We start from the raw sequence: 25,609 nt of genomic DNA on the forward strand, positions 1-25,609 counted from the left end.
ACAAGCACTGTGAAATAATTAACTGTCTATGAAATTAAACATTTGCTACTTATTTTATTGACAAACACTTTTTTTTTCCACCGCATCTTTTGTGGCCAGAATTCCATTTCAAACAAAGCAGAGAGAGAAGTACACAAGAAAATAATTCAAAATATGTCTTTGTGTTGGAGCTATAATAATAATAGAAAACTTACCTAAAATATGAAATATTATTTCTAAATTAAAAACCATAATTTCCGACATATAAAAAGAAAAAAACAAAAAAAGAAAAAACAAAAAAAACATAAATAGATGTTATTTTTGTTTATTAATGTGAAATCGTGCAAAACTCACACGCACTTACATCCCCAAAGAAAAATATTTTTAAAATAATAAATATCTTCAGAGATGGTGTCTGTCCCTAAAACTTTAAATATTTCAACACAGGCTGGACTTGTTTGAATTAGCAAGGAGCTCATCCGTTAGATCACGCCAGGAAAAGTGGAAAAGTTGGACTTTATCTAAATTCAGTTTTATTTAACTACAGCAGTATAGCGATTTACACACAATGTCCATGCCTTTAAGGTCAACACACTGAATAGGAAACTGTGTGTGTGTGTGTGTGTGTGTGTGTGTGTGTGTGTGTGTGTGTGTCCGTGTGACCGACCTCTCCTGCGCTAGTTAATGACAAACTTGAAGAAACTGCTTCACCGGTGGTTTTTTGTTTTAATGTATTAATCGTTTCCAGGCGGCACGACTGGCCGCGTCCTTCACGGCTCCGTGAGCTCGTGCTCTGGGTCAGTTCACCGGACTGTTACCTACCGGTGGGGCGCGAGCGCCCGGCCATACAAGGGCCCCGGGACGAGTTAAAGATTAACGGACAAATGAATGCGGCATCACGGGAAGGGTCGCTTGTTTTTCTCCGTCTCTGCTAAATAAGGAAGAGGTGGACAGGCACACATTAAGGTCAAACAAATGTTGAATACCATAAAAAACAATAAAATTATTATTATTATTATTATTATTATTATTATTATTATTATTATCATTATTATTATTATTATTATTATTATTATTATTATTATTATTATTATTATTATAATGAGTAGAAGAAGTAGTAGTAGCAGCCTACAACTAACTCATAACAATAATATAGGATACTATGCTGTTACGGGCTATTAGACAATAGATTTCAAATTTTAATTTAAACAATGATATGAAAATACAAAAGAGAATTTGGATCGTTTATATGCATCTGAATATTAATAATTAATAATTAATATTAACAATATTGATAATAATAATAATAATAATAATAATAATAATAATAATAATAATAATAATAATAATAATAATAACTTCCCCTCTCATACTACCTGATACTGATAAGACTACTACATCCTGACAGTCATAATCTCACTAAATCGAGTCGAGGTGTTTGGCTGTCGAGCGGCTAGAAAAGAAATTGATGAGAGGGGGCAAAGTATTGATTTTCCATCTGATGTTAATGCACTGGAGTTGATTTTGAATGCCGGATTAAAGTCAGATGATGCTGGAGTCGTAAATTAAATGGGCTACAACACAGTGGATTACTGCCACCCCACCCCCCTACCCCCTGCACATGGGGCTTTGAGATGATCACAGGTCATACACACCAACACACATACACACATCTGCATGAATATATTTGGGGGGTTGCACAGCAGATCTGCAGTAACGATGATGAAATCACAGAGCAAGTTATTATTTTCACACACACACAGCGCCCCTGGTTGATCAAAGCAGCGGCCCTGACCAATCAGCACAAATTTTACATCCTGAGCTTCTGTTTCCTTGGGCGCAAAGAGCACGCGCACATATAACACACTTGTGCGCGCAGGGCTTTCTCCACGCCTCATTCACCACAGTGTAGAAAGAAGAAGCCAACGACCAGCGAGACAAAAGACAAATTGTACAACCCCACACATACCCACGCGGGCACGTGCGCGCGCATACACTCGTTCCCCTGCCTCACGTCGTGTCTGGTCTGGTTTCATTGCAAAGAGGACAACAAAGTAAAGTAGCGAGCACATTAGTTTGTCAGCCAATACAATAAACACACACTCACACACACGTTTCCAACTGAACATCACACCTTCAAACGACACATTCAGCAGTGACGCCAGGGAACACAGCTCGCATGCAGAAGAGCCTCTGACGAGAGTGTGTTTTCACCCTGAGAGATGTGTGTGTTTGGTGTGTGAATGTTTGGTACTGTTCTCAACGCGACGCTAGATGGCACCAGAGCGTTTTGTAGGAGCTTGTCGGAGCTGCAGGGCGGCTCGCTGGCTGAGCTCCGCCGCCGAGCAGCAGCCTGGTCCTCGCTGGGAGTCAGTGTGAGACTCGCTCCTGTCTTGCAGCTTCTGCAGCTGCACATATGAGCCTGATTTCCTCCGCACTCCAAAGACAAAAGGACCTCCTGATACTTCACTATTGAATCATCTGTTTGTACTTTAGTCATGTCTGACAACTATGATTTTAGTTTTAAATTTTTATTTTATGTGATTCAGATTCAGGTTAATTGTTGCGCCTCAGTCGTATTCAAATACAAAACACATACACACAAATACAAAAACACAAATAATAATATGATGTGCACCATACAATATACAGTGAAAAAAACAAACAACAAAAAAAACATATATCTATGTAAACTTATGACTCGAGAGAAAAATGACTTGAGCCTCGTGACTTTTAACACGCACTGAGAACACTAAGAGGCTGCTGCTGCTACAGGGAGCTGCACTCTGTTAGAACTTGACAAAAATAAGAGCGCTATTCAGTGTTTATTTTGGTGGACTATTATGTAGATATTCTGAAACAATATTTATAAGTATAAAATGATTCATATTTGTACATGTTTTTTTAAAATATATATTTAGTAAAGCTATATTTAAGCCAATATCAAGAGATTTGAGCCGAGCAGGCGTTGTGTTGCGTTTCTTTGTCTTTCTTCTTTGTTACACACAGAATGCGTGTAACACATTATATTACATTATGTGTGTGTATATATATATGTATATATAATTTTGATAATTTTTGATTTTTTTCTTCTCTTGATTAAACTGCATCACTGCCTCCTATCACAGCATGTGTTATTCACTGTATTTGTCTTTAGTCTATTATGTCTGCTTGTCTGTCTTTATGCTTATGTTTATATACTTTTCTTGTCACGCTTTCTCATAAAAAAGAAAAATAAAAAGAATGCGATTTGAGGAAAAGACAAATTTTACATAAAGAAACGTTTTCTTGGTTTATGAACATAAACATAAAGTTCAACAACTACTAGCCGGATTATGCCGGTTAATGTATAATGACAATATTCAACATAGCTGCTGTACGCAGATATTAATTTTTATAAACTTTGGCATTGGATGTAAAGAAACTATTACTGAATCTAATCCGATCTTTTCCGGAATCGTTTTGTATTGACGTCCTTATCTGGTGATATATTTAATCTGCAAATTATCCGAAATAAAACATAAGAAAACACTGAGCCAATAAGACGCTTACATTACAGAAAACGTTGCGGGCCACAGTGCTCAAAGTACTAGTACTTCGCTGGTCCTGACAGAGCAAAAGCTAAATCAGCCTGGCGCTGCTGCTGACTGTATCTATCACTATTAGATTATTTTTCTACTGTATGATCGTATTTTTGATAACTGATGACAATTTTAGCCTGTTATTTATTTATTTATCGGTTGAGAAAGGAAGGGTAACTGGTTTTATTCTGAGGCAGCGATCTGCAGTCTATCATACTCCACCAGAAGAGAGGGCTGTCTTTCATATGAGGTGTTGCTGATGTTCAGTGGATATAATGTCACCGCTCGTCTGTGTTCACCTCCGGGCTCAGGGAGGAGTGGCGGCGGCAGGCGGAAACCCTTTCAAAATACTGAATTTGAATTCATACTGCATTTTATTTCTTTTATCATTTTCTGTACAGAGTCACTTGTGTCAGATGTGGTGTAGGGTGGATGTGTCTGTCCTTGTTGCTGTCACTATGTTGATTGGTCTGCGGCTTTGGCCTGTTTAAGTTATCATTAAATGCTATCTAGTATTTATTTAAGTTTTCGTGTTATGTTTGTGATTTATATTTTCTGTGCCTGGGTTAGAGTTAGATGGTACATCTGAAGAGGTTTAGGCTCTCTAAAAAATTCAAATAAAAATTTGTAGAAATGTCCATGAGTGTGTCTCGTGATTGACTTCGAAAAACAAAATAAAACAAATGTATCTGCTAAATATAAATAAAAACTTATTTTACTTTGAATACTTTTATTGCAGCACTACACAATCGCGCACTTTCCTTAGAGATATTTCCCGGTTTTAGGAACTAATTCACACGTACACATTGTCACCAGTCTTCATTTAACTGCACACAAAAGACAGCTACAGGCATAATAATAATAATAATAATAATAATAATAATAATAATAATAATAATAATAATAATAATAATACTAATAATAATAATAATAATAATAATAATAATAATAATAATAATAACATTTTGTGCTACTTTATAAAAACTGATACAACATGAAGTGACATGTACATTTATAAGTGGTACAGCATTATTCATTAAAAGGTGCTGAGTGTGTGTGTGTGTGTGTGTGTGTGTGTGTGTGTGGGACGAAGGGATTCCCTTCAGTGGAGTTGTTTGATATTTGAGACAGCAACAAATTGGAGACCAAAGACAGGACAGACAGACAGACAGACAGACAGACAGACAGACAGACAGACAGACAGGGCCTGCAGATATGTTTGTGAGTGTGTGGGTGTAGTAGGTTGTTGGAAGTTTGGGGGATATGTTGGGCGGTGTCCTGGCACGTTAGAAAACAGGCCGCCCGCCGCAGGGAGGAAATGAGAAGGGAAACAAAGTCATAAAAGTAGGCTGGACAGACCGAGACAGAAAAACATTCCTGTGTCCGCACACACACAAACACACACACACACACACACACACACACACACACACACACACACACACACACACACACACACACACACAAACACACACACACACACACACACACACACACACACACACGGCCTGTCAGTCAGCTGAAAGAACCTGGAAGCTCTTCCACTGAGCTCTGGAAGTGAAACAATTAAAAAAAAAAAAACAGAGCACAAAAGGAAAGACAGAAACAGATATCGCGAGAGACAGAGAGACTACAATTTACGGCTAATCAAATCAAAGAAGGATGTTTGAACTCCGCTCTATTTTCTTCCAAGATAGAATAAAACAAGTGATTTGAAAATGTTGCTTTGACAAATCCAGCACACCTGCCCTCACATCAAAGCCAGCCTCACCCTCACGAACACATACACCCCCTCCCTCCGTGCGCCCTGCACGGCTTGGGGCAAAAAAAGACGTCAGCTAATCTTCCGGATCTCAAAGAGCCGAGTTCTAACCGATGGATGGCTCCTCCGCAGCTAATCCCACCACTTAGAGAGCCAATTTATCAGGATAATCCATCACGGAGCCTAATCCAGCGAGGAAACGCTTTAATCTGAGATGGAAAAGTAGCACCTCATTTATAACCTAAATGTACGAAGCATGAGCGGCAGAATCACGCACAGCGCTGCGCTATACTCTTGTTTTGCTCCTGTAACAATGAGCATGCAGCAGCGGCGCGCACCGGAGGAGGAACGTGCATGAATGGCTCTTACCGTTTGTTGATAATCCGTCACGAGCCCCGCACGCACACACACCTGCAGCTCACTTCTCGGTGTCCCGCGTGCGGGCAGCCAGAGCACCCCTGGAATGGCACGAGACAGTGTGTAGAGCGGATGGATGATAATTGGATGGAGGGGTGGCGGCGCAAGGAGGTGAAGATGAGGAGGAGGAGGTTGTCACCCAGTCGTCAATACACCGCCGTCATCTTCATCACTATCATCCTTCTCCTCCTCGCGGTGACAAATTAAATCAAATGTAAAATAAAATAAAAAATAAAAATAATGAGGTCATCTCCAGTGTTTGGTCTCGCGCCCTCTTCGCCTCATCACAGCGGAACTGTCCTCATCTAGGTCCGCCGATTCAGCGTAGACAGCAGCACGAGACCAGACGGAGCGCGGAGCCATAGCAGAGGAGGAAGAGCAGCAGCAGGAGGAGGAGGAGGAGGAGGAGGAGGGAGGGGGCGGGTTGTTGTCAACGTCTCCTCGTGCCGGTTTCCACAGTCACAACTAGTATTCTCATTAACTAGTCCGTTTAATTAGAGCCGGGCGTTCATTTCCTTGCGCGATGCCGGGCTCCGCGCGAGCGCCCGGGCAGAGCAGAGGGAGCAGAGGCGGCTGCTCGGGCCGGAGAGGAGAGGAGTGCGGCAGCAGCAATATAGCCACTTGGGAAATCATAAAAAGTTCATGTTCACGTTAAGCGCGTCCACATGACCAGCCCGTCGGCCAATCCCCGCGCGCGGCCACTCATAAACTTGTATCACAAAGTTGTAAATTTTCATAAAACAACAAGGAATTTATTGCATTTCTTCATGGAGAGCTGTGAGAGGGGAGCTGCTCCTTCTCTTTCTCCCACTCTCTCCGCCGCCATTTTCTTCTTCTTCTACCCCTCTTAAAAACAACAAGCCAGCAGCTCACAAGACACAGAGAAGACAAGGAGAATTCCTCTTCTCCTTTCCTCTTCTTTGTGTTTCTTAAATGTACTTGGCATGCTAACAACAGGCTGCTGTATTTATCTGCAGATGCTAAACTTTGTCCTGGTAGGAAAACTGTTTTCAGACACATTTTATTAACATAAAACACAAAAGGTAAAAATAACAACAACTCACATGAAATTAAAGTGACAGATAATCAGATGGAACTTTAGAAGACATGGTGTCATAATTTGACAGAGCTAACCTATTCATTATATTACACACACTATACATTTATATTCATTTTACATTCCACTGACTTTTTTTTTTGAGGTGTTTATGGAAAATGTTCTCGTATCAACTTTGCAGCCTTAATGCGACCAAATTAGCGCATTCTCTGAATGAGTTACACTGTTAAATATTTAGTGTTTTTGTCTGGTGTGAAAAACCTCCGCAGTGTCTCTGGCAGCAGATGTAGATCCAGGAGGAAGGTGTCTTTGAATGGAAGCAGCTCCGAGCTGAAGTCTGACTCTCTGGGAGGCTGCGCCATAACAATCCAAGAAAACCAAGAGCAACGCTCTTCCCTGCTGTGTTGGCAAAATCTGACTTTGATGGATGGAAACAGGAGATTCTCATTATCAGCAAACATCTAGGTTTATATGATGGTAAGACTTGTTTTTTCATTAATTATTTTTAGGCTCCAGGGTAAAACAGCTACAGATTTGACGCAGGCGTCTGTGCCCCTTGTTTGTCTCCACCAGGCTACAGGGGCTGAAATGCTGCAGCTTCACGCTGTTTTGGATGAACTAGGTAAAATTCGTCCCGATGGCGATTTGCAGACAAAACAACAGCATCACCTGAGTGCTAGTGTGGGCCTGAAAAAGCCGTGCGTAAAAACGGTTTCGCAATGCGGCAACGCGTCACCATTTTAACGGCCTGCAGGCCCGGACCCGCAGGATGCTCAGATGCGCTGCAAACACACCGCAGTGATGTTTTTTGTTTGTTTGTTTGGTTTTCCTTTTCTTTCTTTCTCCCTTTTTTTTTTTTTTTTTTTACACAAAATGTGGCTTTACAACAGTTCAAAAAAGCACACTGCGGTTACAGCAGGACTGATGTGAAAACACACCTGAAGGTGATTTTTAACGGCCTATGGTTGAAGGGGAACAGGGTTCCTTCTCCTGGGCTCAGATGTTTAAATGCATCTATTTGATTTTGTTATTTGAGCCTAAAAACGCATCTTGAATCTTAAATAAGCAAGATACCGATATGTTTCTGCTTCAGAATGTGTCCAAAATGATATTTTCTGCTCTAGGTTTTTAGACAGTCATAGACAAAACCAGCGCACGGGACGAGTTCACTGCTGGTTTGGACACATTCCACGCAACAACCTACATGACTGATACAATTTCCCCTGTCTCCCTCAAAGCTGTCAATTTGCAGGTACGAATTACAAATATAGGCAGAATTCATGTCTGCGTGAATTTTCTATCCAGACTATCAACAGGACTAACTCTTTGTCTAAACTAACAGCACGAGCCAAAAACATTTTCCAGCAAAGATTTAGTTCTTATGCTATTTAAACCCAGAAAACTTGATTTTAAACCTTGAGTGACCCATATGTGACCTTTCCAAACTGCTCGGCGTCTGGTCATCAGGAGACGCGGATCCAGCGCTTCCTCTATGTAAATATCCCGAGTTAAAAATTAACAGAAAATAAAGATGCTGCTGCTGCAGCACAGAGTAGGAGGCTCCATCCTCGTTTTGCTGCTTTCTTTGTGTGTTTGTTGCTTTTATTGGGGGTTTCCGGCCTTTTCATGGGCGCAATAAAGACATTAGGACCTGCTATAACATCCCCCCACACACCACCGCCCTCCACTAGTAGCCTATATGTGGTGTTTTTGGTTTCTACAAGCAGCAAAGGACTTCCAGTGGCAAACACTTCCTCTAGAGATTTTGTTTGGATTTGGAAAAACTTTTTGGCACAAAAGCAGTGAAGTAACTCAGGTAAAAGGAGGGGAAACTGACGCTGCCGGTCAACTTTTGCATGTTTTTGTCGATCTGGAGGGCGTACACTTTAAAAATCATTCTGTTGTTCTTGTTTAGAAATCCTCAAAGATAATGAGTGTGTGAATAATTAAAACTACCATAGATAGACAGACAGATGTAAACTTAAGATAACCTTAATTTTGAAGGACATTTCCATGCTATTTTGTGTTTTAAATTGGACTTGATTCTGTCATTATTGCAAAAAGCGACCCTTATTTTCTTTTTGCAGCAAATATCGGTTATTTTATTTTTCTGTGCCACACGTCGAACTGGTTCCCTAGAACAAAACGTTTACGAGCTCTGTCAGTATCATTTGTTGGTACAGTTCAGAAGAATGAAGTGATGCGTCAGTGTTGTTAAATTTAAACTGGACTTTTTTTCCCACTCTGTGTAACATATGTAGACACTGGAGGCAAAATTTTAAATTTTTGCTGTCTGTTATAACGCAGTCTGAAAACATATGGGTTAAAATGACGTATTACAGCGTGTTAAGTGTGAGACAAGTTCAAAATGTGAAGAGTCAGTTTCAAGGGAAAAATAGGCTTAATATGTTGTTGAAAATTCGAACAATAACAAAATTCTTCATGAGCGGATGGATCTGTCTTCTATTTTGTTCTGTATCAGAATAGTCTCTGTTTTGGGCATTTACACAAATTCAAAACATTTTCTTAAATTGATAGAGTATACTTTTATTCATGCTATTTTTTGTGTATCTTGTGAGGAGTTTTGATATGGATTTGATATTGTTGATGTTTTATTTGATTTATTTTACTGGTTGATTTAACAGGCACAGTGCGCGTTGATAAACCTTACTGTTAAAGCACAAGAGTTAGCCAAGAGGGTCTTTTTCACTGTAGTCCCTGGACAGATGTTACAAAGTCACCCTAAAAACAGAATATGAGATTAAAATGACAAAACCATTCACCCTCTATCATTCATATGCATGCAGAACAATAATAAAAAGAAGAGAGAATACTGAAGTTAATAGAAACATCATTCAGGACACCCTTACATTGTCAAGTACAATTTAAAACATGCAACATAGAGGATCATAAAACAACACATGCAAAGCAAATAAATGAGGGATATTCATTTCATAGAAACATGGACTAAAGATAATATTATGCTGGATTGTCACTAAAACATGCAAAACAGAATCACTGATGTAAAACACAGTGTATAAAATATATTGATATTTTTGTTGCTTTTGTTTTTGCATACCCTGAGCACAAACCAAATTCCAATCAATTTTTAATTTAAATATAATAAATAATTAAATCTTGAATAATTTTTCAGTATAAAATGTTTGAATCACACATCTCTTCTTGCTCATAATTAACTTTTATTATATATTTATTTAGTTTTTATTTGTTAGGAGGAGGATTGGAGCTCAGGCCCTCGTTGCATTACTGCTAAATAAAGATGCAAGTGTAAACGCTGAAACTTTGAATGCTGTTTAGCTAATAGCTGTAACAGCGGGGGGTAAAAGCCCATTAATACATTTAAACCTGTAAACAAGGTGAGGATATTTTAAGAGCGCATTGGCGCTCATTACTGTGGTTTATAATGTGTGCAAGTCATGATTACACTCTCAAGTCAAAGTGAAAACTATAAAGGATGGTTAGAAGTTAATAATGCTTCTGTTGCAGTGCGTGTGTGTGTGTGTGTGCGTGTGTGTGTGTGTGTGTGTGTGTGTGTGTGTGTGAGAGAGAGAGAGAGAGAGAGAGAGAGAGAGAGAAAGGTATAATGGATTTTTTTTCTGCAAAACTCTCTAATGGCATTCTTCAGATCCTTCTATTAGTTAATAAAGTCCAATACCTCACTGTAAAAACTCAACTACAAGCAAAGGTCGTCCATCCAGCCTTATATACGTAAAAGTATGTATTAGTAGTAATATTTACTTAAAGTATCCTAAGTAAGAGTACTAACTGTGTAGTAAATTTCTCCGTGTCTGTGGTTTATATCTGATGTTTTTGGATGAATATTCCTGTTGCATTAATGTATATGTTGCATCCTACTGCTCTGGATGTTTGAGGTTGAGGTCACATTAATATATGTTACATACTGTTTTCTAGTTTTTGGATGATCATTATATTTTTGTTATGACATTACAATATTTGCCTCTGAGATGTAATTGAGTAGAAGTAGAAAAAGTGGAAAGTCTCAAACAAAGCACAAGTTCTACTTCAGCAGACTTCTTGAATGTGAATAAATTTACTTTGTTACATTCTATCACTGATTTGTGAGTGGAAGCTTTTGAGGGTCAAGCTGTCATATGAGCAAGGTCCAAATGTGCATTTCGATCTTACCTGGACATGTCATTTAAATGTGGACATGTGAGGAGGAGCTTCAGCATGCAACACCAAAACCCTTTTAATTCAAAACATCACATGCAAGAATGTGCTCTGTCTGGTATTTTCATATGAGAAACTCAAGCATTGGGCAATTCAAGTCATTATAATACAAAATCAAACCAGCAGTCATCCATGGGAACCTTTCATGTAGAGCAGGTGTAGACCAAAATCTGAGAAACACACAGTTTTTGCCACGAGCAAGCAGTGAGGTGACTGTGGTGAGGAAAAACTTGCTTTTAACATTGGTCACACATTCAATCCATGTTTGTATTTTCAAATCTGATTTATCAGTGTGACCATCTGTTAAATGACTTCAGGTCAGACAGAGATGAAACTGTTTTTACACTAAATAATGTATGAAAATTGACTGACCACATGAGAAATCCTCCATCTGTTGGGCCCACCCTCAATGGACTGTGCTACATCTTGCAAACTATTTCCTATTTTATTTACTTACTCACCAGCTTATTCCAGCAAGATAATGTCAGGATAGTAGAAAATGGAGCATGACTGGATGAAATAGGTGCTGCCTGTTGAAGCACATATTTCTCCAGACACATAATCCAGATTTAGAAAACTACATGATGATGTTATTGTTTTAGACTTTTACTGGTTACTTGTCATCCTTCCAAACTATTTTTAATATTCTTATTACTGACAGTACAATCATGTCTGTAGAACTAATAGTCATCATTAACACTAATCAGCATTTTATCTTCCAGCAGCACCCCAAACGTGAAAATCTTGAACAGCTGCTATCTTAAAATATTTACAGATGAAAAGGAGACTGAGAGATATGACAACAAGCTCATTGCATTTATATTTTTATTTTTTTTACATACAAAAAATAAGTGCATTTTAGTCTGAACATGTAGCTCCCACAAGATGAAAACACCACAGATAATAACAACACAAAATAAAACCTTTAATTATTTTTTTTAAAGCATATGATCCTAAAATGATGAATAAACACAAACTCACACTTTCACATGGACTCCCATTATTTTTCCATTTTTAAATCTTAAAGTCAATCAAAATTTAAATCACTATTGTTTTAAGGGTAGCTTGCATGTACCTGAATCATCAAAATGTTATGAAAAGATTATATTTATTATATCAGGCTTCTCAGCATTTAACTCATTGTACTCTGTATAGCCTTTTAACTGAAACATAATCAAGCAGGAACAGGATCAAACCCATATGACACCAAGATCTTATGATCAGTGATATTAAACATGCAAGCAGCTTTTTAAAAGGCTGATTTTGATATTCGTGATTAAAAGAAATGTTTGCAGGCATAAAGAAGTATCATTCACCATTATAAATACATAGCTGGAGAGAAGGTTGAAAAGATTCATACCATAATAGAGAGATTTACTTAATAAGTCTTCAAAGTTCATTTAATAAAATATGAAATTTTGTTGTCTTTTTTTCTTAAATGCTAAAAAAAATGTACCGAGTTTGGTTGATGGCAAGGCAAAAGGAAAATTTTGAGTGGGTGGGGCTCTGTAGGGGGGATTTGGACTCAGTATTTCTAAAATTCTGAGCGGAGCCCAGTAGAGATGTTATTCAGGTCAAAGCTAATCATCTACTTCACTCCTGTGTGTCTTATCACGCACTGCAGGTATTATAAAAACTAACAATAAGTTCTGTATCCACTGAAATAAGTGCTGCTGGTTCAGTAATTAACAACCGCACTGTCCCTTTTCTGCTGTAGATATAAGTATCATCAGAAATTCTAGATCTTCCTTTTGGTGTACATCAGAAACGGGTCTTTTGAGAAAGACCCCACGTTATATATTAGCATGATTTCAGTTTTGTGTCTGAAACATCTGATATTTCTTTTAAAAACCACCCTGATTGATCTTCCAATTTTTTTTCCGCTTTAAGGACAGGTTTAGGAGACTTAGGAAGCTAAAAACATGATTTTGTTTAAACATCTGATTTTTTTCAGAATGGAGGTTGGTAGTTTAACACTCTCGTATTATTTCTTCAGCATTTAATATAATATAATATAATATAATATAATATAATATAATATAATATAATATAATATAATAATTTAAGAGCTAAAAATTAACTGTTTCGTTCTCTTAGTGTCCAGTAGAGTCATTACTATCACTCCTCATCACTCTTCATCCCCCTCCCCCTCCTCCTCTTCCTCCTCCTCCTCCTCCACCTCCTCTTCAGCAGTCGGTAAAGCTGCAGTCGGGGAGCCGCTCCCGGTCAGCTTGTTCTCCTTCTTCCACTTCATCCTCCGGTTCTGGAACCATATTTTGATCTGGCGCTCCGTGAGGCAGAGCGCGTGCGCGATCTCGATCCGCCGCCGCCGCGTGAGGTACCGGTTGAAGTGGAACTCCTTCTCGAGCTCGAGCGTCTGATGGCGCGTGTACGTCTGCCGCCCGCGCCTTCTGTCTGCACCTGCACAAACGAGAACACACATTCCCTGTACGTCTACTACAATAAATTCTGTTGCTAATTTTCTTTTTCTTTTCTCTTTTTTTCGCTTTTCCCCCCAAATAACAAAGAAATTCAAATTCTTTAGTTTTAGCTTTGACTATTTGATTATGGTTAAATAAAAGATAGTATTTCCCCAGCATTTCATATAATACAAGTCTATTTACACTTGAAGAAATAAACATAATGTTTTGGGGGGGGGGGGGGGAACTTAAAAAAAAAGAAAGAAAGAAAAAAATAGGGATTGTAACTCAAAATAATGACATATTGTTACATTTATAATTCAAAATTTTGTGTTTGTAGTTAAGATCATTTTTGATCACACTATTTCCTCAAAGTTTAAGTTTCATTTTGACTCATCTCATATTTGTGACTCATCACATTAGCATTTATTTTGATTAACTATAGGATTTATCTTATAGGGTTAAAGGTAAATCAAATACTTTGAATACTTTCCACCCTTTATTCTGAAAAAAATAAATAAATAAATGTAAAGTTAGGATTGACAAAAATAAAAGTAGCCTACTTACGATCCAGAGTAAAATGACAAAATATTAAATCAATATTCTAATACAATAAGCTAAAAGTGTGACTCACTAGATCAAAAGTATTAGATAATAAAAAGGCAGTTTCCTCTGCATCTCCCAGCTGAATCAGGTGCTTCTCAGCTGGAGGACTGCAGCAAACTTCAAGGTAAAAAGAAGGACTGGAGCCTGTTTGCAGTCTTAACTTACTCCCCTCTTCTCCCTCGAAAATACAGTTTTGAATTTTAACCCCAAAGGCTTGTGATTACAAGTATTTTTGTATTTGTGTTTTATTTACAATCTCATAATTTTCACTTAAATTTAGTATAATAATAATAATAGCACTGCTCACGTACCCTTTCTTTTCATTGTTTTCTTTTCTTTTCTCTGTTCATTTGCATCCTCACACTTCCCCCAATTTCACTGATGGAGTTTTGAAATATCTGAAATAAAGGGAAATGTACTGTGTGAACATGTCTCCAGTGAGCTGGGAGGTTGTTTTGGAATATGGAGGTACTATTGAGCCACAACATCAGTTAGGCTGCTGTACAGGATTTTCCTTAGAAAAAAATGTATAGACAAAAATAATTCCATCGGTTCCTGTCCAGGAATGTGCTGTGGCCTTTATTTGCTAATGTTTTGCTGTCCTCCAGATGCTTTAACTACCCACACATCTGTATTTCTTGACCTGAGAATTAGAGTCAACAAATCTTTTTGGTGTTGTTACAAACAGTAACTGACTAATCCTGCATACTCTAATATGGTTACCACAAACTGCTGTAATATTAGACAGTTAGAAAAGTGCATCATGTATAAAAGCTTACTTCACCTACATTGAATTTGTTTTCATTATATTTCTAAAAGAATTCAAATGAGAAATAAATTATTCTATTTTTTTTTAATCACAAATCAAAATCCAAATTTAGTAATCCACTATAAATTTAGCAATATCTGCAAACATTTTAAAAAATTTTATAAATTAAGCTACTATGCTCTTACAATCAATAACTATGGGATAAAATAAATCATATTGATTTCCAAAGGAAATGAAAGAATAAATACTTTTACCCTCTTTGTGCCTCAATCCAAACCTGGCAGCCACTTGTTGCCACCTCTATTTCCTGGCAAACATATGTGACTTGTGGCTGTGTAAACACTATAAAGCTGTTACTGAATGATGTGGTCAAACTGTGGGTTCAGCTGCTGTCTGTCTGGGCCAGCATTCAATATTTACCTCACAGTGTTTAGCCTTAAAGGAGATGTACACACACTACATAATTTAAAGGGTGGAAATGAGGCAAAATCTGACTGAATGTGGTTGCTGAGATGCTTCCAGGAGTTTTCCTGAATAAATAAAGTCAGCAGAAATAGATATGGTCATGCTGAGAGTTGTGTCAGTGCATTAGTAATTGGATTAAAAGAAAAATAATAAAAATCCACTGCTCCTCATGTGAAATGTGCATGAATCAGTGCAGAGTAAGACCACAGAAACAATGCTGACCTTCTGTCTTCATGAGGTCACACAGCGCCTGAAGGTTAAAGAGAAACTGGGTCACATTTTCACAGCTCAGAGGTCGTCTGTGGGCCACGCAGACGTCTAAACTCTCTTTCTACTGCTCATTCCTTATGAAAATAAAATTCCACGGTGTTGCTCTGGATGTTGCTGTGAAGCTGCTCCATTTCATCATTTCTGAAAATTATTTTACATTCTTTTTTGGTTTAAACTGGTCAAACAAAACAGATTAAATACACTTTTAAGGTTTTATCAACTGATCCAAGGGCTATTTCATGACCACATAGGCAGGGTGTTTGTGGCTCAAAGGGTTTGCACATGTGTTTTCTTGCTATAGATCTTTTCATTTTCACCTTGACCACCAATGACCTTTATGTTTTTGCTCTTCCCATCTCTCTGTAGTGAAAACAAATAAAGAAGTGAAAAGAAATGCATTGAAATCATTTCTTTCTTCAAGCAATCTCATTTCTAGTAGTGGTTCTATTATCTTAGTCAGGATTACTGATTTGAAACACAACATGCTGTTTTTCTCTGTAAATTCAAGTATGTCACCTTATTGGTAACTGAAATAGCATAATGCTAAATTTAAGCACATTTTCCCACATACTGAGAAATTACTTGTCAAATACTTTCTTTGTGTCCAGACAATTGAGACTAATGTAATGTTTTAAGGCTACATATTTTTATTTGGCATCTGAAAGGGAAATCTCTCTATCCTGTTGGCAGATAATTTTGATATGATATATCCCTCATTTTACTGCTTTTTCCCTTGTTTTTAAAAGCTGGGTTTTTGCATAGGGATTCTACTGTGGAATCTCTGCACAGAATCACAGCCTGCAGGTCATCTGAGCAGCAATAAAAAGCAATGACCAGCCTGTAAAGAATCAGCCTGGGCTTTGTGAATGTTTGTGCAGACTTTAACAGCATTAGCTGGTGTTTAGTGAGGGCTCATAAATGTGTGGTGCAAGATGTTTTGTTGGAATCCTCACAGAAGTGAACAGTGAGCAGACAGTGAGCGAAACACAGGAAATACATTTGTGTTGGGTCATCTGATGGACTACCTATAGTCCAAATATTTGAGCTTCTGTAATCATGACAGGCCACTGCAGCTGAGATAAAACTGTGATTTTTTACATACTCATCACACCGTAGTCCATCTTTGCAGCAGCACAGATGTGACATAAATCCTTGGGACATAAATCTCCAGCCCCCAACTGTCTGTTTTCTGGCTGTAAATGAGCTGAAGAAATAAAATGGATTTACTTTGATTTGATATTGATTTTCAGGCCTTCTCTGGCAAAGACTACAAGCTTTCCATGCAGGCGCGGTAATTTGACACTGCAGGTAGGAGCTTTATTACACTCCCTGCAGGACTGCTATACACATGACAAGAGCTGTGGAGCTGAGGACACTGAGGTCACGTGCTCTGCATTTCTTCTGGGAATTTGCACTTTTATAGCAACTTAAGGGGGGAATTTATTCTACAATTCAAATCTTTACACATGCTTTGTATTTTATTGTAATGGCTGATTCCAGTATTTCTTCAGAAAGTGATTCTTGGCAGCATGTGACAGTTTTCAGACAGCATTTAGACCCTCATAAAATGTACAGAAAATATAGTTTATGTAATATAACTTTAACTAAATACATCAATTATGAAAAATGGGGAGCTAGAGGGATTTGAGGTGATGACCTCAGTATTTCTAAATTTCTGTCTGGTATTGTGCATGACAAAGACCCTCACTGTTCTTAACTTGTAATAATGAATCTCTACTGTGTTATTCAGTGTATTTCTCTCTCTCTCTCTCTCTCTCTCTCTCTGTGTGTGTGTGTGTGTGTGTGTGTGTGTGTGTGTGCGCGCATGTGTCCAAGCTCTGGATGAATTCAGTGTGTCACAGCTGCACTATAATACAATACTGTATTTTTTGCGATTTTGCACAAGACATCTATTGCACGTCTGTCCATCCTGGGAGGGGGATCCCTCTTCTATGGCTGTCCCTGAGGTTTCTTTCATTTCTTCCCTGTTGAAAGATTTTTTAATAGGGGGTGTCACACACTGTGCAGACTGCAAAGCTCCCAGATGAAAATTGTGATTTGTAATTTTTGGCAACATAAATAAAGTTTGATTTGATTTGATTTTACAATCATAAACTTCCAACAATTCAAGATGATGATGATAAAGTTTTTAATTTTAAATGTGTGTGTCTGTTTAACAGCACAGTGGAGTCTTGGAAACATTTGATGTATTTTCGCATTTTATTTATATTTTTGTATGTTTTAATTTTATTTATTACAAAATACTGTATTACATTTATTTATTTATTTATTTGTTTTTACTTAAGAAAACATTTCCACTGACTCCTACTGTTGGTTTTGATGACAATATATTACCCTTTCCTTTCTTTTATTTTGTTTTGTTTTAATTGTTTTCTTATTCACATGTGAAAACATAAAATCATGTTATTTTAATTTTATTGTTTGTAACAAAGACCTTGCTCTCTTTTCTTTTGTTCCTGATAATAAATACTCATTCTTTTAGTTGCTTACTCATTGGCCCGCTAAAAGGTCGATATAGATTGTGGTGACATCTGGAGTATTTGTGTTTATTGGGAAGTAGGTCTGATTTTGTAGTTTGGTTTGTTTTAATTTGATTCTGTTGTGTTTATTGTTCTAATTGCAATCTGTCATGTTGATGCTATTAAAGCTACTAGTCTTCAACCGGTTACGAAACAGTCTCATTTTGTTACACATAACCTACATAAGCACGTGAGACCATCCGCGAGAAGATCGGCCATTTCTGTACAGTCGCTGTCGATGTTTGCCACTGGGTCGGATTCTCCTTCAACTCAGATGAAAGGAATCTGTATTTACATTTTCCTAGGCAAAGTTACAGTCGGTAGTACGTTAGCTAGTTAAAATGACCCAGGAGGAAATTAAATTATAATTGTAACATATAACATGAAAAATGTTTGTATTTACAAAACTATATGTCTCTCCCTTTACTATATTTGGTCAGAGCATTCAAAAACTGCTCAGGACTATTTCATGTAATAATGCTCAATATATTTAATTTAGAAAGAACCGCTCTAATCCTCCGTGTACTCAGAGTAAACACAATTCTCATGAGCTGCTGTGCTTTTAAAGCTTCAGTCAAATTTCTTCCACACAATTCTATGCTTCTGCGCGATTGCGCGCGCACCACACTTTATTGAAGACAGCAGTCAGTGTGTGTGGCTGACTGAGTGTCAGCGGCGTGGAAGCGTGTGTGATTAACTATGTCTGTGTAAGTGTGCGTGTGTGTTTATCTGTGTGCCACTTCCTTTTTGCTGCATAGAGAGGATGATAGTGTGTGGTGCGCGCGAGAAAGAATTCATATCCATTGGTAATATTTTTCTGCTCTCGCGCTGTCGGCGGTGATTTATTTGCGCTGGAGCTGGAGTTGAAATTCTCTGGCAATCAACAATAAGAAGAGGCTGTACTGTGCTCTCTCTCTCTTTCTCTCTCTCTCTCTCTCTCTCATACACACACACACACACACGCAGTGCTAGATAAGAGAACATTTATAAAACAAGTAGTGAATTAGTGTGTTCATATCTGTGCACATGCGCGCCCCCGTGAGAGCTCGAGCGCTCATGTGTTTGTCTCATTCGCCGGTGTGAACGAGTGCATCCAATCATCTGCCGAGCCTCGGACTGGAATCGGATCTAAATTAAAATCTATAAATTCATTATACAAGCTGGCTGCTTCGACCCTGCATGCACACACACACGCGCACACGGAGAGAGGTTTACTCTCCCTCCATCTCTCCATATATGTTTGTATATATACAATACATATATATAATATTTTATAATATATGAAATAAAATACTTGTGACGCAATTTTGATTTTCCACTCCTTTTATCAGGCAGCTCTGGAAATGAACACACTTACACACAAACATACAGGGCAGTGGGATCGTAGGAAATTAACGAGGAAGCCTGCGGCGTCGACGGAGCTGTCCATGACCTACCAGGAGGTTTTTGGTAATGAGGAGAGACCTTATTTCTCAAAAAAAAAACCAAACAAACAAAAAAAAAAAAACAAAGAAAAAAATCAGTCAGTGAGCTTGACTGGGTCCTACAGTGTGTGTGTGTGTGTGTGTGTGTGTGTGTGTGTGTGTGTGTGTGTATGACAGAGAGAGAGAGAGAGAGAGAGAGAGAGAGAGAGAGAGAGAGAGAGAGACAGAGAGAGAGAGAGTGCAAAAGGATTACCTGATCATCTCTAAAAGCTGACTGAATGGACCGCTTTTCCAAACGAACCAAAATGTACACACATCACTTCATAGGAAAGCGCATGTACAGGAAACGTGCACGCGCACGGCCTCTATTACCGGCACTAACTGACAAACCCTAATTTCTCCTGTGTGGTTCCACGTCGCTGTTTTTGAGGGTGAGCGTCTCTTCAACTTTTACGCACAGCTTTTACGCACGAACACTCCTACCATTTTCCACAGGTTTTACACGGAACCATTCAGTATTTTAACGCAAACATAAAAATGCTCTTTGTGTTGTGTGTGTTTGTTGTGATTCGAGGTTCCGAGGCCCCGCATCTATTCAGCCTCTGCAGCACAATACAGCTTTTACAATCGGGGGAAAGGGCAGGCATTCAGAGATCAAACCCATCTGCTAATTTATAGTGTTTATAGTATCAGCGGATTGTGGCGACAGTACAATAGCACAATGGGCTTTCAGCGAGCACCGAGACAGAAACACAAGACTATCAGATAGGAAAGGCCGAACTAAGCGGAGCCAAACACTGAATATGAGGAAGAAGACTTTCTTCACTTTCAAACAGTTTGGGATAAAACTCCAGCCACTCCTGCGCTCCACTGTCCCCTCCTTAAACACAATACCAGCTAATGAATATTCACCAAGTCCTAAATTATGGTTTTATGGAGGTCGCAGAGCCATAAAAGATCTGGAAGAAGAGAGAGAGGGGTTGTAAAAAGTGACAGAGAGAAAGCGACAGACAGACATAGTTCAGCTACCGGCAGTGGCCGCTGCGCAACCGGGCCAACCGTTTACAGAGCGTTTAACGTGATTAACACACACACACACACACACACACACACACACACACACACACACACACACACACACACACACACACACCATCTCACCTGTGAGGCCCCGCTAATTATCTCATCACCTCTCATAACTTTTCCACCCCCACCCTCTTCCTCCTCCTCTCTCTCCTCACCTGTGCTTTTCATCCATGGGTAAATCTGTGGCCCCGACTCGTTTAACTGCCGCCGCTGATGCTGCTGGTCCGAGCTACTCTGCCTCCTGCAGGCCAGCTCAGGGAGCCTGGCGGTCAGTGAGCAGAGCTGAGGCCGACCGGGGAATCGCTCCGCGCTGTAAGCCCCTCCTGTGAGCACTTCAGCGGGGAGGAACGGAGGATGCGCGCCGGGCTGAGCGCTCCCGCTGCTCCGACTCAACCCCGACAGAGACAAACAGAACGACGCGGAAGAAGAGGTGGAGGGAAAAGAGGAGGAAGAAGACGAGGAGGGAGGGAAAGGACCGTCGCCTCTCCCACTGGAGACATGGAGGTGATATCCGCTGGACACGAGGGCGCACGAGGAAGACGCGGCAGGGGCAACAGAAGGAGAAGACTTGAAGGGAGAAGTTGGAGAGTCTGTGAGGAGCAGAGCGGAGCAGCTCGCGGAGGCTTGTTGGTATTTGGAAAACAGCGCGTTGGCGAAGTCGAGCGAACTCATAATTTGGCGCCGGTGATTTGTAGGCCCGGGGCGCTTTAATGTCGACTTTTTACGACACGCCGTGAATTATTGGCGCGGTATTACTGTCTAGATTTACACAGAAAAAAATCACCCCACCCGACTCTTCTCCTCACCTCCCTCCCATTGCCTCGAGGACCACGTGACCTCGAGTCCATGTGATGTCAAGATGCCCAATGGCCGACGGGGTTTCCCTCCGGATGCAATATTATAATGGGAGAAATTAACTGCAACACGCACGCACGCACACACACACACACACACACACACACACACCACGTCTTCAATACAATCTATAAAATACAATCAATACGCAGCAGGTTGGAACGTGTCCACTAATCACCGCGCGCACGTGGAGCTTGAAAACCAAATGACTGAGGCTGACATATGTCCAGCTCCAACTTAAATCTTCACAGTCCCGCTGCTGGTCAGGTTGGGAGCGGGTTAAGTCGTGCGCAAAAACTGGAAAACACCATTAGATGTGATATTGATTGGACTCAGAATGGAACGGTGCTGGACACGTGCGTGCGTTAAGTTGCTGAGGAGACTAAAAAAAGAAGATGGATTTCCTCCTGTTTTCCACGAACAGCGACTAATCCCGACTAGACCACACATGCAGAAGAGAGGGTCCCACACAGAACAGGAACAGAACAGGCTGTTGTTTGCTGAGTGCACCGCTGCTGACTGGTCACTGCAGGCGGAGAAATAGATGGAGACGTGTGAACAGCATTACAGCAGTCAAACGTGTCACTTTGAAAATCATTCAGCAGTTACGCTCACAGTGAAAGATCGCAGCTGCCAAGTTACAAGAGGCCGCAATCCACTTTAATTCAACTAATAATCTAAACACAAAGAATTACAGCTCAATATTTCTTACCGTTGTGTCATGACTCTTGAAATATTCGAGCTATAACCAAACAAAAGTAGAAACTGAGTGGGTGATGGAAGCAAGAAGGGGTTTATATTGGGTGTTTCGGGGAAGCGATAACATTATAAATTACTACAGAAAAGAAAAAAGCAGAACAAGAAGCACATTTTATCCTAACTGATGGTAAGAGTGTCGGTGTGTCTCTTAACTCTCTGGCCCATTCAAGATAAATCAGATTCGCCTCTGAGTTCAGCTCTGGTTACCTCTGGTCCGTGGCTGGCACTGGTTCCGGCATAGGAAACTCACCTGGTAGGTGCTCGGCTCTGTATTAAGTTCCGTGACGTTGACCTTTCCTCGCCATGCAGTGCTGACTTCATCAAGATAGAAATCTCAGTGTTGAGTGTAATGTTTAACAAGCCAGAGAGGGATCAGGCGTGCGTAAAAGTCCAGTGGTTTGTGTTTTTCTAACGGGAAGAATTTGGGACAATTAAAGAGTTACAAAGAGAAGGTGTCTGCTTAATCCACAAACACTGAATGATCTGTTTGAGCGCTATTTAATGCTTTGCTTCTTCATTATTTCTTGTTTTGCACACTGGCATGTGAGCAACGCTTGGATGCGTCATGCGTAAAGCCTCTCATCCTGGCGGTGCCATAAAATCATTTACCTTTTCAAAAGGGCAAGTGTCATGTCCCTGTTGTTAACTCATGCAGCTGGAACAAAAGAGCGTCGACTGTTTCTTGCGTAAAATCACATGACCGCTCAACTCTAATCAGAGATTTGTTTCACACCCCACTGAGCAGATGTACTTCAAAACTGGGCGTCTTGTTTTCGTTCTCACATAGAACAGGCTGATACACAACAATAATTAACAGTGATCAATAAACGGCAATTCAAAAAGAGCAGGTTTAGGTTGGGTTGGCCCTTGGTCATTTGACACAGATCTGCAATCTGTGTAAAATTTGCAGCACTACAATACATGTACGGTAACAAAGGCAACTTTAGCTTAACCTCGTGGCCTTGCCTTTAAGAATCTGGTTTGAATTCCGTCATTATCTTACTGTGCTGTGATCACATGGTGCAAATTCAAGCTATGTTTAATTAAATTAGTACAGACTAATTGAATCAGTTAACTTGTGGTCAGGTACAGTCACATACAACCATACTGGAGCTGCCATGTGGTCTCTGAGAAAGTCAGTTGAGGTCCAAAAGCATTTTTTTGGTCCAGGGCTCCCTGAGACTTTATTTCAGTTCGTCTCTCTTGATAAAGTTTGATGGACAATGAAGTACGGAATACAATTAGGTCTTTCTTAATACGGTTTCAGTTTATAAAATTGTCAATAAACCAAACTGAACTACTAAGTGTTAAGAGATAGAACCATTTTGGCAACTAAAAGAAACACTAACATTTTTTACCCATGTATGTTTAGTTTCCTTGCTACAAGAAATGGTACCGAGCCCTTATTAAAGAAGTGGCAGTGCACATTCATTAACATGAGTACTTAAAGGGAAAGTTCACCCAAAAATGAAATTCAGTCATTATCTACTCACCCTCATACCGATTGAAGGTCAGGTTTAGTTTCTTATTCCACAAAACACTGCTGGAGTTTCGCAGGAAAACAGTGTTGCAGAATCTACCAAATAATGGAAGTGAATGGTGACCAGTTTTCAAGTGTAAAAAACAACCAAAAAAAAAAAAAGAACATAAAATGTCTCCATATTGCTCATGTCTGGTGTAATCCAAGTCTCCTAAAGCCCCAACATGCCAAGTTGACTTGAGAGACGTGATTTATACCATGATTTTAGCCCGAATCTTCACTGTAGCTTCTTAGCCACATTCATGTGCACATGCACACTGTATATGTGTGCTGTGATGGTGTGCTGCGCAAGCAAATGTCATGTTGGGGCTTTAGAAGACTTCGATGACACCAGATGAACAGTATGGAGGCATTTTATGTCTTTTTTTCATTGGTTCTTTTTGTGTTTGAAAACGGCACCATTCACTTCAGTTGTTAAGGAAATTCTGCAATGCTGACCTTCAGTCGGCATGAGGGTGAGTAGATAATGACTGCATTTTCATTTCTGGGTGAACTATCCCTTTAGGAGCATCACATAAATATGCCGGATTTAGCCATACAGGCTAATTTTCATTAGCAGTCTCTCTCTATATATAAGCAGGTTGATGATGTCATTATCTGGGGTTGTGCTTGAGATTTTCTTTCTTTTCTTTCTTTCTTTCTTTCTTTCTTTCTTTAATAACTTATTTGATTATTGATTAATTAATTAATTCATTTTAAACTGATACATACAACTGACCAAACTTTGCTTGATTGCTTTAAAAACCTGTTAGTAGTGACTTCTCTAACTTTTTAGAAGTGCAAAACTAGATCGTTGCATTAGCCCTTTAACTTGGGCAGTCAAACATATCCACTAATGCTGCTTGTATGAGCATAATCGTTTATCACAAAGTAAATACGTGTGTAAGAGGTGAAAGGGCCTACAACAGCACTGTAAAAATATAGTCTCACCGTCTCAGTGACCCTCACACCCGAGATGCACGCTCCGCCAGCTGTGTTGGACCTCCTATCTCAGCTTCCCACGTGGGACACAACTTGCACCCCGAAGTTGGCTCCAAGATAAAGCCTGGAAACGTGATTTTTGGCAGATATTTGTTGCTTCGATAACACTGGAGATTCCCCATGCCGTCTGAATAACAAGCTCCAGTCCAGTGTATGAAGATGTATGTAAATATGAACGCTCAGTGTGTTTGATCTCCCCATATGGAAACAATCCGTCCTCATCGTGATGATGATGGAAGGCGGTGTAATGGTGAATATAGAGGCCTGTAATAATGTAAGTGGAGGTGGAGGACCAGGCAATAAATAACCTGATGTTTGGATAGGATGTGTGTGTGTGTGTGTGTGTGTGTGTGTGTGTGTGTGTGTGTGTGCGGATGGGTAGGGGTGTGTGGGGGGGGGGCGGCGTCTGTTGTTTTAAGTGGAGATTTCCGAGTCGAGGCTTAAATGTTTGGCCTCGTGAACTGAACGGTTTTATCAGTCTGGGTGCTGACAGAGTGTCCAGAGAGGAGGGAGAGAGAGACGGAGGAAGGGAATGAGAGAGGTGAAAGGAAAGAGGAGGTGGAAGAGGAAGAAGGGTGAAGGAGAGGATGGGGAGAAAGTGGATAGGAAGCAGGGAAAAGGGAAAGAGGGAAGCTTCTTCTCTGCTATTTCTTCATTTCTTTTCCACACTTTTTGATTACATATGGAGAGGTGAAAGTTAACACCTCCTGTTTCTAATTGCTTCTTACTGATAAATGAGTGAAAAAGTACAGAAGCCTTTTGCTGCCACGCAAGAGAAAGAAAACACGTCAGCTTTACATGCGAGAAGTTTGTCATAGCAAGATTTCTTCCACGTTCTAACGAGATCTTTTCATGTTATTATAACATAGGATATAAAGTTTCCACA

General features: G+C 39.6%; 2 protein-coding genes across 2 annotated transcripts in view; both read right to left on the reverse strand.

Annotated features, from left to right (window-relative positions):
- Positions 1–6,312, reverse strand: part of hoxb3a (homeobox B3a) — a 139,300-nt gene extending 132,988 nt beyond the window's left edge. The window contains exon 1 of the mRNA XM_084745118.1: positions 5,692–6,312. The gene's annotated coding sequence lies outside the window, so the exon portion shown is untranslated. The remainder of the gene's footprint in view (positions 1–5,691) is intronic.
- A 5,960-nt stretch (positions 6,313–12,272) lies between these two features.
- LOC146310316 (homeobox protein Hox-B7a-like) lies at positions 12,273–23,075 on the reverse strand. Its single transcript, XM_084744941.1, has 2 exons — positions 20,744–23,075; positions 12,273–13,429 (listed from the first exon to the last, which is right to left on the reverse strand). The coding sequence occupies exons 1-2, from the start codon at positions 21,258–21,260 to the stop codon at positions 13,137–13,139; spliced, it is 810 nt and encodes a 269-aa protein (XP_084601067.1). The 5' UTR covers positions 21,261–23,075; the 3' UTR covers positions 12,273–13,136.
- Positions 23,076–25,609: the final 2,534 nt, after the last annotated feature.

Source organism: Lutjanus erythropterus, chromosome 19 (genome assembly GCF_056507025.1).
Source record: "Lutjanus erythropterus isolate fLutEry1 chromosome 19, fLutEry1.hap2, whole genome shotgun sequence".
In the NCBI taxonomy this organism is placed as follows: domain Eukaryota; kingdom Metazoa; phylum Chordata; class Actinopteri; order Lutjaniformes; family Lutjanidae; genus Lutjanus; species Lutjanus erythropterus.